Source organism: Westerdykella ornata (assembly GCF_010094085.1).
Source record: "Westerdykella ornata strain CBS 379.55 unplaced genomic scaffold EI97scaffold_4, whole genome shotgun sequence".
Lineage (NCBI taxonomy): Eukaryota > Fungi > Ascomycota > Dothideomycetes > Pleosporales > Sporormiaceae > Westerdykella > Westerdykella ornata.
This window is the reverse complement of record NW_022986854.1, coordinates 847,262-859,498: the sequence shown is the minus strand read 5'-3', so window position 1 is coordinate 859,498 and position 12,237 is coordinate 847,262. Positions and strand designations below refer to the sequence as shown.

Genomic DNA, 12,237 nt, shown 5'->3' with positions numbered 1-12,237 from the left:
TTCTCGATAGCACATGTCAGTTTTAGTTTGCCTAAGTCTGCAGTGCTGGACGGAGTTATTTCGGAGCAGTAAGCGGACAGCCCCTTGATACACTTCGGAGCAGGCAGCGCGGGGTTGGTAGCTCTGCCTTCCCGCAACAGCTAATGATAAACTTTTGGATCGACTCAAGGTAAACAACAACACCAAAGCGCACAATTTTCCAATGCACCTTCTTTCTGGACGTATGAAGACTTCTATTGCTTCTTTGTAGCCTACGAAACCGTAGCTAGCATGCAGGTCGAACTCTCCGCTGTGGAGCTACCCGCAGAGGCCAATCCTCTCACTGAGGGCTTGCTGTTCCACGTCCTGCGTTCTGCATCTTCGACAGACCCAAACCAGATCCAGACAGGCACCAAGCAGCTCCAGACCTGGGAGAAGTACAAAGGCTTCTATCCCTTGCTCCAAGTAGGCGTGCACACCAACAGACGCTGTCCAGTGCACTGACACAACTTCTAGTCCGTCTTCCTAGACAAGTCTCTCCCGCTCGAAGTCCGCTACCTCGCTATAATACAGCTCAAGAACGGCATTGACAAGTATTGGCGCAAAAGTGCAACCAAGTATGGCTTTTGCGCTCTACGATTTAGGCAGCATACTGAGATACTGTGCAGTGCTCTCGACAAGGAGGATAGGGGTGCTATACGATCGCGTCTGCTTGACAGCGGTGCAAACGAGGCAGATCAGAGGCTGGCGCTTCAAAATGCTATTGTCACGGCTAAGATAGCAAGGCACGAGTTCCCAAATGACTGGTCGGTATATTGTCCTCACTGGTGGACACACGCTTACCCTCGGGCAGGCCGGACCTCTTCCCTTCTCTTCTCAACTTCCTACGCTCCTCGACGGAATCGAACGCTTACCGACTCCACCTTCCCCGAACTCTCCTTATGCTTCTGAACATTATCAAGGAGCTCATGACTGGACGACTAACGAAGACTAAAACAGCCTTGAGGGCAGTCACTCCAGAAGCCTTCGCAGTCCTGGGCCGCATCTACGTCGACAATGTTCGGAGCTGGCAGCGCTTCTTCGTCGAAGGTGGAGACGACGAAGGCGGCGCGCTCGACGATATCGAGATCAGCCTGATGGCAATGAAGATTATACGGAGACTGGTGATTGCGGGTTACGAGTTCCCGAATCGCGACCGGGACGTTCGTGAATTCTGGACAGTTTCACAGAGCCTGTTTCGGGAATTCCTGCCGTATGTTCTGCATGAAGATTCGCCGCTTGCGCCAGGGCCCCGCAAATTGGTGGAGAAGCATCTCATGCAGCATGCGAAGTTCCACCACTCGATGGCCACGAGTCATCCCGTCGCTTTCGTACATCTACCGGAGACTATACCATTGATCAAGTTCCAATATTGGGAGCTAGTCACGCAACTCAGCAAGACGTGGGGCGCGGCTGTCTTCAATGGCGCAGCTATAGGGACTGACGGAGATGAGGAAGAGGAGGCGCCTATTCTGGAACGACTGTCACTAAAAGGACTCCTGATCATACGCGAGTGTATCCAAATCGCCTTATTCCCCATCAAGACCCTTAGATATGCCAAACCGGAAGATCAGGACGAGAGGAACAATGCGAAGCAGTTGCTTAAGCGGGATCTGCTAGACCAGGATTTTGTATTGCAAGTAATGACCACACTTCTGCAGCGCTTTTTCGTCTTCAGGCCGAGCGACTTGCGGATGTGGGAGGAGGAGCCAGACGAATGGGAGAAGATGGAAGAGGGGTCAGAGGATTGGGAGTTTGCGATCCGGCCGTGTGCGGAGAAGCTGTTTCTGGACCTCGCAAAATCGAAGGAGTATAAGGACCTTATCATTGGCCCTCTCTTGGATGAGTTGCGGGAAGTTGCGAGTATGTGTTGATGACCTTATATGCCGGGTGGTGCTAACGAACAACAGGACCAGAGAATGAAAATATCATTCTGAAGGATTCGGTTTATAATGCAGCCGGTCTTGCAGCGGATGTCCTGATGGAGAAGTTCGACGTCGATCCTTTCATCAAAGACACCTTGGTCCGGGAGGCGCAGATAGAAAAACCGGGTTACAACATTATTCGACGCCGAATCGCCATCTTCCTCTCCCAGTGGATCAGCGTGAAGGTTGGCGAGTCGACCAAACCCATCGTCTACCAGATCTTTCAGCATCTTCTTGACAAGAGTGATGCGCTAAATGATATTGTGGTCCGAGTTACGGCAGGAAGGAAATTCATTGACGTCGCGAATGAGTGGGAGTTCAAGGCTGATAACTTCGTCCCGTATGCACCATTGATATTGGATCGGCTGATGGCGCTGGTGCAAGAGGTGGACCTTATCGAAACGAAACTGAGCTTACTGAACACGATAAGCGTCATTGTCGAGAGGCTGGAACATAATGTGAGTCCAGAATATAGCTCCATGAGCTGCAGTACTGATTATTTGATTAGATCACACCATATGCGCAACACATCGTCTCGATCCTTCCACCTCTCTGGGAGCAGTCGGGCGAGCAACATCTAATGAAGCAAGCGATCCTTACCCTGCTGGCACGGATGGTAAACGGTATGAAGGCCGCCTCAAGACCGTTCCACCTGTCCTTTCTGCCGATTATCCAGAGCGCCATTGAGCCGGACTCAGAGACACAAGTGTATCTTCTCGAGGACGCGCTCGAACTTTGGGGTGCCATCGTCGCCCAGACACCATCTGCACCTGAGGACGCGCCGGCGGAGCTTCTCAATCTGATTCAATATTTAATACCACTCTACTCTATGGACAACGAAACCCTACGTAAATCGCTCGACATCACAGAATCATATCTCCTTCTCTCTCCCGCGTTTGTCCTCGGCGATGCCTTCAGACCCCAGCTCCTGCAGACTATGGGAAACCTTATTGGCGAGCTGAAAGTAGAGGCTGCTGGTATGGTATGCAACCTGGTACAGCTGGTTATCCGTGCAGCGGAAAGCCTGGGTGGTGAGGATGCGGTCCGACACATAGCTGGTGAACTCTCTTCGAGCGGCTTTTTGCAGACGGTGATGAATGGCCTCCGCAAGGCGTACCAGAATCGCAACGCACACGGCCCGGCTCGCGAGATTCAGGAGCGCTCCATCGATCCAGTCCTCGAAATCGACTACTTTGCTGTGTTGGCTAGAATAACACTCGCATCTCCGGCCATCCTCCTGGAGATCTTGAATCCCGGCTACCAACAGAAGTTCGAATTGGACTGGCTGCTCGAGGAGTGGTTCGCCCATATGGAGAATATCAGCACGGCGCCGGAAACGAAACTCATGGCGCTGGCGTTGACGAGGTTGCTGGAAACGGGCGCACCTTGGATTTTAGGCCGGCTGCAGGACTTGATGAATATGTGGACTTCGGTGCTAACGTATCTCTTGGATGGCATGGATGATCGGACTGTGGAGTACGTACCGCCCTGCCTTTGTTCACAAACCCCTGATCCATTACCTAATCACTCTTTGCTAACAACTCCGCAGCTGCCTCGTTTGGGCGGAGGAACCGATCGTTCAGACGAATGAACCGGAAGCACCAGAGGATGTTCGAAAGCGCGGACTCATCTATTCTGATCCTATTCATCGTGTCAACCTCGTCGCGTTTGTGAGGGAGCGTTTGCAGCAGGCTATTCAGGCGGGAGGCGGGGATGCGGTGTTCCAGGAGGAGTGGCTGAGTCGCGTGGATAAGGATGTTTTGGAACAGTTCACGGGGCTGGGGATATTTGGGGAGGGTGGAATGTAGGGGGATGGCAGTGGGAGGTTGGCCGGGTATAAGGTGTTTGTCCAGGTGCCAGTGCGATGGCGGATGGATTGCTAGCGGGCTTCAGAGAGGGTGGATATCGTACGTAAGATATCGATGCATAGGGATATGGCGAGCTGGCGTATATCGAGTGGCACTGTGTTTCAGGGATGATCAGGCGCATTTCCAGCAGCGAGATAGAGAAGCATTAATGCAATAAAGCTTCAGACTATGTGCAAGTGTTGAAGCTTCTGGACTCAGTCCTGAATTCAGATTTGCGAGATATGTTCAAGAGTTGGTTGCGTGTGTACCTAACCTATTTACGGTATGGTCTGGGGCTTCTGTATTACATTATGGCCAGGCTTCCTGTTGACGTCTTGTTGATGAAACTTGGTTCTGAAAGCGGTTAAACTGGACGGTGAAATGGATATGGTTCAGGGGAAATGGGTCCAAAGAAGCGCACTGTTAGGCAGGATTGATTTTGTGCTAGGCCGTCTTTAGAGATCCGCATGAAGGCCGTTAGAACAAATACATTGTTGCAGAAGTGGTATGGAAGAATTGAGGTTCCAGATCTTTGGCCTAGCTGGTGATGTCGTCTTTCTGGAGGGAGTGTCCAACTTAGGCTTGCCCTGGTCGGGGTACAGGATATATCTCCCAAAAATAGAGGCAGCTCATCCACTCGCAACAACTTCAGAAGCGAATGTCGTCTTTTTTTCGCCAGTATGAAGATGTTCCCATGTAGTGATGGTCTAGGCGGCGGTAACGCCAAGCAATGCAGCTCCATACCCCTTCCAGCCTAGCGCCAACCGGAAATTCGTTGAAGCGAATCCCCGCCCGCACAACCGCGAACCCGCCAATTTGACACTGGGACTTTTCGCAACCACGACAAACAGCGACGACGCCCCCGACTAAACCCACGACAACCCCTCCAAAGAGCCAGTCACAATGTCCAAGCGCGGGTACGTTTCGCGCTCTCTCCGTCGGAACACGGATTTCTAGAGCGGAGGTTGGAATCGGCGGCAGCATGAAAGACTAACTTAACTTGCAGTCGCGGTGGTGCCTCTGGCAACAAGCTCAAGATGACCCTCGGTCTGCCTGTGTACGTTCCCCTCGACGCGAAAGCCCCCGTTTCTCTGACAGCGGACGAATCCTGCGAACACTCGGATGCAGAGGAAGCTCTGGAGAAGACTGAGAATGGAACTAACAAAACACAGCGGAGCCGTCATGAACTGCTGCGACAACTCGGGCGCCCGTAACCTGTACATCATTTCCGTCAAGGGCATCGGTGCGCGTCTCAACCGCCTGCCTGCTGCGGGCGTCGGCGACATGGTCATGGCGACCGTCAAGAAGGGAAAGCCCGAGCTGAGGAAGAAGGTCATGCCCGCCGTGGTCGTCAGGCAGAGCAAGCCCTGGAGGCGGGCGGACGGCGTGTATCTTTACTTCGAGGACAACGCTGGCGTGGTGCGTTTCCCCCGGGATTATACAAACACGTCACTGCGGGAGGAATGCTGACAGACGCAGATCGTCAACCCCAAGGGCGAAATGAAGGGCTCCGCCATCACCGGCCCCGTCGGAAAAGAGGCTGCAGAGCTTTGGCCGCGTATCGCCAGCAACTCGGGCGTCGTCATGTAAACGGGGGTGGCTTTCTTTTCCTGCGATTCTCAAACATTTACGGCTTCATCGGAAACGGCGAAATGCATGGATTGGGTTGTGGAGACTTGGTCGGACGCTCATTGCGGATAGATAGCAATGGACGAACACCTTCACAAAAAGAAGTACACCTTGGGACTCTGAGATTTGTGCTAGCGAGGGTTTCCGAGTTCCGGTCACAACAGTGGCAGATTCCGCAATATTCCCGATCCGCGACTTTTCCTGGAGCGTTCGTTGATCACAGAAGCCGGTAGAGTGCGGTAGCCAGGCCATGAATCGAACAAATATTAACAAGACTACAATTGGCTATCCCCGGGCTCTCTGTTCCGTGTCCTCTTATCGGCAAGACTCTCCCCGCCCTCACAGGTGCAAAGGATGCATTTAAGCTGGCTAAACCAAAATGACTTATGTAACCGGATCTATATGCTATGCAATATCATCAAGGATCTCTATGTAAACCAAACGTACGATGCTACGCTCAAATGGCCCTCCTGGCGCCTCGCCCAAGGTATCCTACAAGTACATCTGTATCCAAACAACAAGCTCTCTATACAGGAAAACCGTGCTCAACGCGTCACTTCTCCCCATCCTTCTCTTTCACCTCTTTTGCTTCCTTTATAACCTCTACATCCTTCTCTTTCTTCTCGTCCCTCTCCTCCCCTTTTTGTCCATGGGATGTCTTCAAGCTCTCCAACCCCCTCGCCAAACCCGCAAGCAGCACCACACCCAACAAACCCACATCCAAAATATGCACAGCCCACCACCAATGCTGCACCCCCAACGCACACCTATCAAACTCGATTCTCCACTCGCCAGCTTCGCCGGCGGACTCGTCGAACCACGCGGATAGGAAGCCCGCGTAGCCCGAGAACTCGCCCATCATGCTGCGGAGGGTGATTTCTCGGAGGTGCGGGGTGGAGTTTGTGTTGATGCAGGTGGTCAGCGGGGAGGAGAAAGGGAGGGCGCGCCATGTTGGGGTTTCGGGTGGAGGTGGGGGAAGAGTCTCCGTTGTTGTGGTGTTGAGGTCTGAGGAGAGGATGTCGGTGTCGGTGTTGGACGGGAGGTCATGGGGCGTGGAAGAGGCATCGTTGAGCTGCGCGCATAACTCGTCGTCGGTTCTCAGACTGCCCTCGCGAGGGATGTAGTGCAGGACATCGCAACCCTCATGATCATGTCCATTAATCACGACGCCATGTCTCCCGAAGCCCGCCCCTTCAGCCAGGGAATGCCCACACAGGCCGAACAGTCCCTCCAGCACGATCTTCGTACTCGCGTATTCGGACAGCATGTTCTGCTCCTTGACGCCGCCTCCGTTTTCACCCGGGAAGAAGGAGAAGAAGGGGCTGTCGATGCAGGTCCCCGAGGGTTTGTGCAGGGGGATGTGCGTGAGGAGGATGGTGGTGTGGCGTTTTGAGGTTACGGGGAGGGAGTTTGCGATGAGGTGGTTGATGTAGGCGTAGGTTTGGGATTGGAGGCGGGGAGAGAGGGCGGGGGTGTCGAGGTTCATGGTGTTGAGGATGGTGAGGTGGAGGGTTGGTGGGGGGAGGTCGGGGTTATCTTGTTGTTCTCCTCTGTCGACATCGACTTGGGACTCGTTCTTTGAGTGGTTCGTGGTTGAATGGGTGAGGCTGATCTTGTTCTGCTGCTTCGTAGAGGCCAGAGGTAACTCGAACGTGATATCCCAGTTCACCCTTCCGAAAGCGCGCTCGAATCGCTCCACTCTTTTTTCATTCAAGTCCCCGGCGTACCCAATGTCGTGATTCCCGGCGATATTGATAACTCTCTTACTCCAAGCAGGATCCTCACCCAGCACCTCCCTCGTCCCACCCCACACCCCTTCATTCCCTTTCCTAACCCCTTCTCCTTCCTCATCCCCATCCCCATCCACATCTCCTTCCCCTTCTCCTTTTCCTTTTCCTTCTCCTTTTCCTTTTCCTTCTCCTTCTCCTTCTCCTTCTCCCTCACCCTCCCACTCTCTCCCATCCTCCCCCTGACCATCTGATCCTACCCCATCCATAATCCCCCACGGCACCATCTCCATCCCCCTAAACACCTTCCCCCAATACCTTCCCGCCCTCCTCTCAAACTCCCCATCCCCAATCCACTGGCTCCCCAACAGATCCCCCAAAACCGCCACATGCGACGGCCTTGCCCACCACCGCGTCGCCCGCACAATATGCGCGAGGTAGTAATCGTTGCCCCATAAATCAATCCTTTTCCTGTACCCTTCTATCCATCTGGGAATATCGCGCGTTGTGAGGTTTCGCAGGGCGGTGGAGAGGATGGTGCGCCGGCGCGACCAGGTCCCGGAGTGTTGGAGGTCGAAGAGGACGTATTGCAGGGAGGGGAATGCAGGGCGCGAGGGGTCAGGGAGGGAGGAGTCGCCTTCGAGTTGGGGGTCACCGAGGGCGAGGAGGCGGAAGGGTGCTTCTGTTAGGTGGGTCGAGGGGGGAGGGACGGGGAATGCGCAGCCGTGGAAGATGGGGTAGAGGTAGAGCCATGTTGTGGAGAGGATAGCGACGGGGAGGAGGAGGACGGCTAGGAGGGAGAGGAAGCGCGAGAGATGCATGGAGGCATTGTTGAAGGAAGTAGAGCGAGGCAAGAGGGGAGTTGTTTTTGTATTTATTGACTTGGTCTGGGAGAGTGTTGGGTCGTGTTGGAGTCTAGACACATTGGGAAATTCAGGGTCGAACCAATCAGATGTGGCCATTTTAGACCTCCTTTATGATATAGTCGTCTCAGTCCAAGCCGCAAAGTTACAATTCCAAAAAACAGCTGAACTCTAAAGTTGCATGTGTAATCATCAGCTCCATTCATCCTTTGGTGCTCGCTAATTCAATACCCTACTGGCTACACTACACAGAAAACCGGATATCTCAATGCCCAATCCTCCCATCTAACCAAGCAAATCACCCAAAGCACCTCCCGGTTTCGAGCCTGTTCCCGGCGACTGCGTTGCGGGAGTGGTCGCCGCAGGAGTGCCCCACAGACCGGCGCTCGTCTTCTGCTTAGCCATATCCGCCATTGTGACCTTTTGAGTAGGCGTGGTTGTCTTCTTCGGGGCAACCCCACCAAGCAGTGAAGCGAACGCATCTCCGCCGGACGACTTGGTTGTCGACGATGCGGGCTTGGGCCCTCCAATAGTTGGGGACTTAAGAGACGGGTTTGAGCTGATAGACTGACGAGGAGTCTGGCCGACGGGTACGGATGTGAAATAGTTTGGTCCGGATGGTTGGTAGCCTGTGGACACCGGCGAGGTGATGGGAGGGGAGGCCATCTTATTTCCTCCGGGCGGAGGAGATACCGTGGCAAAAAGGTCGTTCAAGTTGTTGTTCTGCGCGGCCGACTGCGGTTGGGGTTGCGCGAACTGGGTCGCAGAAGTGATTGTAGAAGTGGAAGCCGGAGGAGCAATGTTGAAAGCCGCGGCAGAGGTAGATGCGGAGGCGGCGGCTGCGGAGGGTGCAGCAGATTGGAAGTCATCGAAGTCGTCGTCGTCGCCAAGGTCATTGCTCGTAGAATGGGCTACAGGCTGCTTTCCTGCGGAGACGGATGTCGGGGCCGGTTCGTCATCCCAAGCAAGCAAATCTGGCACCGGTTCTGGCTTGGGCTCTTCCTTCTTGGCCTCCCTCTTGACCTGAACGGGTGAGCCCGCCGAGGGAGCAGTTCTTCGCGCCGGTGAAGCCACTGCGCCCTCGTCATATTCGTCGTACTCCTCGAACCGGTCCCGCCTGGCCTGGGTATCGGAGAAACCGCCCGACGTGTCTCCCCCAAAGCCTCCACCGTCTCCGTACACGCCGCCGCTGTAGCCGCCAAAACCGGCATCATCGCTGCCGAAGCCTCCATAGCGGCTACCGCCCCCGGAGAAACCACCACCGCCCGAGATTCCACCACCCAGCCCTCGGCCTCCTTCTACCCCGCCGAACTTGTTCCGATTCGCTCGTGCCTTTTTGCGCTCAGCTCTAATCCGGTCGACGTCGGAGAGGAGTTCCGAGAGCTCTTTGGCTCTGTTCCGCACGTTGATACCCTGGTCTTTGCCGTTCTGATCGATGTAGTGAAATTGTTTGAGCATTTTGAGGAGGGAGACATGTGCGCGCGCATCGTCAATAACCCGTTCGGAACCGTTCTTGATGAGGAACTCGAGCAGTTGGAGGGCCTTCGTTTGTTAGGGGATTCTGCATTGCTAGGAGCGAGGCAGTACCTTGTATATCTGCCGCCACTCTTCCGCCGACTTCTCTGTAAACCGCTTGTAGATCATGGGCATAATTTCATTCAATAATTGACTGTCTTTATTAGTCAAGGCCGGATGTTGAGAAGAGGGTACTCACTAGTTGAAGGTGCCATTGGCGATTTCCTGCATTAGCGACGAGGAGGCGCCTGTACAATCTTAGATGCCGATTTCCATGTGCTTAGAGCAGAGACTCACCCCATGGCTCATTGTTTGTAGCCTCGCGCACCTTCGCCTCCATTTCGGTGTAGTTCATCACGGCTGCGGGCATTAGCACCAGCTATCCATGTAAGATTTGAGGCGGGCCACTACCATTCTGGACTTTGCGCACACCGGCCTTGATGTCGTAGAGCGTAAGATTGCTCACTTGTTCCTTTAAACTTGCGAAATCCATGTTGCCGGTGGTTGCGAGTGTGTTCGGGGAGAGATGTGTTGTCAGGGATGGGCTGAAGTGGCAGTAATGGATTATTGACCGCCCGCAGTTCGTCTGGGCGAGCCGGGGCCGACGTTAGCACCGCACGTGGATATGCATTTATTACGATGAACAACTGGGCAAGCCTTCATTTAGAGTTAAAAGCAGACGCAGTATGTCTGGAGCTACTATTGATCTTTTGAAGGATTATTGCCCAGGCGAGGAATATCGATGGAATAGCCCTAGAGAGCTGCAAAAGAATCACGTGATTTGCCTTGTCCGAATCGGGAAGGAGTGCCATCTCAATAGGACTGCACCGCGCAAAAGCACGCATTTCCGCCCAATTGCTTGTCTAATTTCTCCCATCGGTCTATACGGTCCCTATGGGGTCTACTAGATGCCAAAGTATACTTCTCTCATATTGTCAGGGCCATTGTTGTTATAGGGAGCTTCAGGGCCGACTCGCGCTAAATAGCGCGGCTGGTGGTCGAAGCTCCCAAGCTCTCCCTCAAAACTTCACCTCTGTCCGCATCTCTGGCCATCCCATCTCGTTTCATTTCATCACCCATTGTTGTACCATAACTCTGTAATTCCCTTCACATATTGTATTGCATAGCTGCCCAACGGCATATCCTCCACCTCTGCGCTCCACCCGGCTTCTGACGGTGCATCTCGCGCTCCCCTTTGGCCCTTGTCCTCCTCTAGCTTTCATCTGCACTGCAACCACCGCTTTCCGAGCTATCCCCCACCACCAGGTACGTCGTCAGAATCCTAGCTAGCCACCGTTTGCTGCGCCTCTCGACGAGCACTGCATGCGAGTGGTGGTTGCTCCAGGGCTGCTGCAGCATGCAGCACTTGTCTTTCTCGTCCTGTCCGGTTTGCGACTGTCCTGAGGCTTGGCGGCGCTGACGGCATGCTCGAAATTTGGAACGGCGCTAAATTCCCACAGCCCCGCCATGGTCCCCCGCCTCCAGCCATCTCCCCTTCTTTCGACTCTCCGCTCAGCTTCCTCCTCCATCACTTTCCGAGCACCTTGCAACAAGCGTTTCTTCACTCCCTCAGCCGCAAACATGGTTGTCAAGACTTTCTTCGAGGTCTCCTGGACCGGCCCCGTCATTGAGGTCGACAGCAAGGGCAATGTCACCAAGGAGGGTGAGGTAAAGGGTAAGCTCCTACTCCTTTGTCCCAGCTTCGCCAGCGACGCCAGAGCAGCTTCCGGTGCTGCCTGAGCCTCTGTGGAACCTCCAATCGTCCTCCGAAACCCCAATGGCTGACGCTCTTGCCGCAGACCAGTCTGGCCGCATCAACTTCAACCTCTTCGACGACGTCGTCCCCAAGACCGCCGAGAACTTCCGTGCCCTCTGCACTGGCGAGAAGGGCTTCGGCTACAAGGGCTCCAAGTTCCACCGTGTCATCCCCCAGTTCATGCTTCAGGGCGGTGACTTCACCCGTGGCAACGTGAGTTCTGGTCGAATAAATGATACAGGAGACGCCGGCTGACACGCTATTCCCAGGGCACTGGCGGCAAGTCCATCTACGGTGAGAAGTTCGGTGACGAGAACTTCAAGCTCCGCCACAACAAGCCCTTCCTCCTGTCCATGGCCAACGCCGGACCCAACACGTAAGAATTGCACAGCACCTTTTGTACAGATGGCCCGACTGACAATGGCACAGCAACGGCTCTCAGTTCTTCATCACCACCGTCGTCACCTCGTGGCTGGACGGCAAGCACGTCGTCTTCGGCGAGGTTCCCGAGGATGACGTCGAGTCGAAGCGCGTCGTCAAGTCGATTGAGGCTTGCGGCAGCAACTCGGGCCAGATCAAGTACAAGAACCCTCCCACCATTGTCAACTGCGGCCAGGCGTAGACAGCCAGGCGCCGAGTGTAGGATTTAGGTAGGACGGCGGAGGTGCCGAACACTGTGAAGGTCTTTGCAAGCTTCTTCAGCGGGCGATTGTCCTCACACAGCTCGGTTCCTCGATCAGTAGCAATCAATGTCAATACTGGGTTACTGATTTAAACGCCTCTCAACAGTACAGCTCTGTGACTGTCTGCCATCACTTTAACCTGCCATTATTCCACGATTCGCATTGCATACAAACTATCTCAGCTGCGGCAAATTTTGGTCGCAATGAGGGGCAGGGGAGGGGCAATGAGGGGCACCTATCCCAACCCCCACCTCGCACCTCCCACCTCCTGCCC

At 54.4% G+C, this 12,237-nt stretch overlaps 5 protein-coding genes across 5 annotated transcripts; 3 read left to right on the top strand and 2 right to left on the bottom strand.

Annotated features, from left to right (window-relative positions):
* Positions 1 to 158: 158 nt before the first annotated feature.
* EI97DRAFT_465297 (ARM repeat-containing protein) lies at positions 159 to 3,976 on the top strand. The gene is made up of 7 exons (XM_033801461.1): positions 159 to 444; positions 496 to 596; positions 648 to 785; positions 833 to 1,881; positions 1,929 to 2,401; positions 2,452 to 3,419; positions 3,493 to 3,976. Exons 1-7 carry the CDS (start codon positions 271 to 273, stop codon positions 3,749 to 3,751), a joined length of 3,162 nt encoding a protein of 1,053 aa, XP_033656457.1. The 5' UTR covers positions 159 to 270; the 3' UTR covers positions 3,752 to 3,976.
* Positions 3,977 to 4,683: 707 nt separating this feature from the next.
* EI97DRAFT_431157 (ribosomal protein L14b/L23e) lies at positions 4,684 to 5,817 on the top strand. Its single transcript, XM_033797865.1, has 4 exons — positions 4,684 to 4,707; positions 4,797 to 4,847; positions 4,963 to 5,209; positions 5,270 to 5,817. Exons 1-4 carry the CDS (start codon positions 4,694 to 4,696, stop codon positions 5,378 to 5,380), a joined length of 423 nt encoding a protein of 140 aa, XP_033656456.1. The 5' UTR covers positions 4,684 to 4,693; the 3' UTR covers positions 5,381 to 5,817.
* EI97DRAFT_431156 (uncharacterized protein) lies at positions 5,803 to 8,032 on the bottom strand. The gene has a single exon (XM_033797864.1). It carries the CDS (start codon positions 7,965 to 7,967, stop codon positions 5,973 to 5,975), a length of 1,995 nt encoding a protein of 664 aa, XP_033656455.1. The 5' UTR covers positions 7,968 to 8,032; the 3' UTR covers positions 5,803 to 5,972.
* Positions 8,033 to 8,294: 262 nt separating this feature from the next.
* EI97DRAFT_413875 (ENTH-domain-containing protein) lies at positions 8,295 to 10,063 on the bottom strand (the record flags this gene model as incomplete). The annotated part of the gene is made up of 5 exons (XM_033796811.1): positions 9,936 to 10,063; positions 9,822 to 9,884; positions 9,724 to 9,772; positions 9,597 to 9,678; positions 8,295 to 9,551 (listed from the first exon to the last, which is right to left on the bottom strand). Exons 1-5 carry the CDS (start codon positions 10,015 to 10,017, stop codon positions 8,295 to 8,297), a joined length of 1,533 nt encoding a protein of 510 aa, XP_033656454.1. The 5' UTR covers positions 10,018 to 10,063.
* A 464-nt stretch (positions 10,064 to 10,527) lies between these two features.
* On the top strand, positions 10,528 to 11,944 carry EI97DRAFT_431153 (cyclophilin 1 long isoform). Its single transcript, XM_033797863.1, has 5 exons — positions 10,528 to 10,790; positions 10,985 to 11,199; positions 11,324 to 11,493; positions 11,550 to 11,656; positions 11,710 to 11,944. Exons 2-5 carry the CDS (start codon positions 10,992 to 10,994, stop codon positions 11,900 to 11,902), a joined length of 678 nt encoding a protein of 225 aa, XP_033656453.1. The 5' UTR covers positions 10,528 to 10,790; positions 10,985 to 10,991; the 3' UTR covers positions 11,903 to 11,944.
* The last annotated feature ends 293 nt before the right edge of the window (positions 11,945 to 12,237 follow it).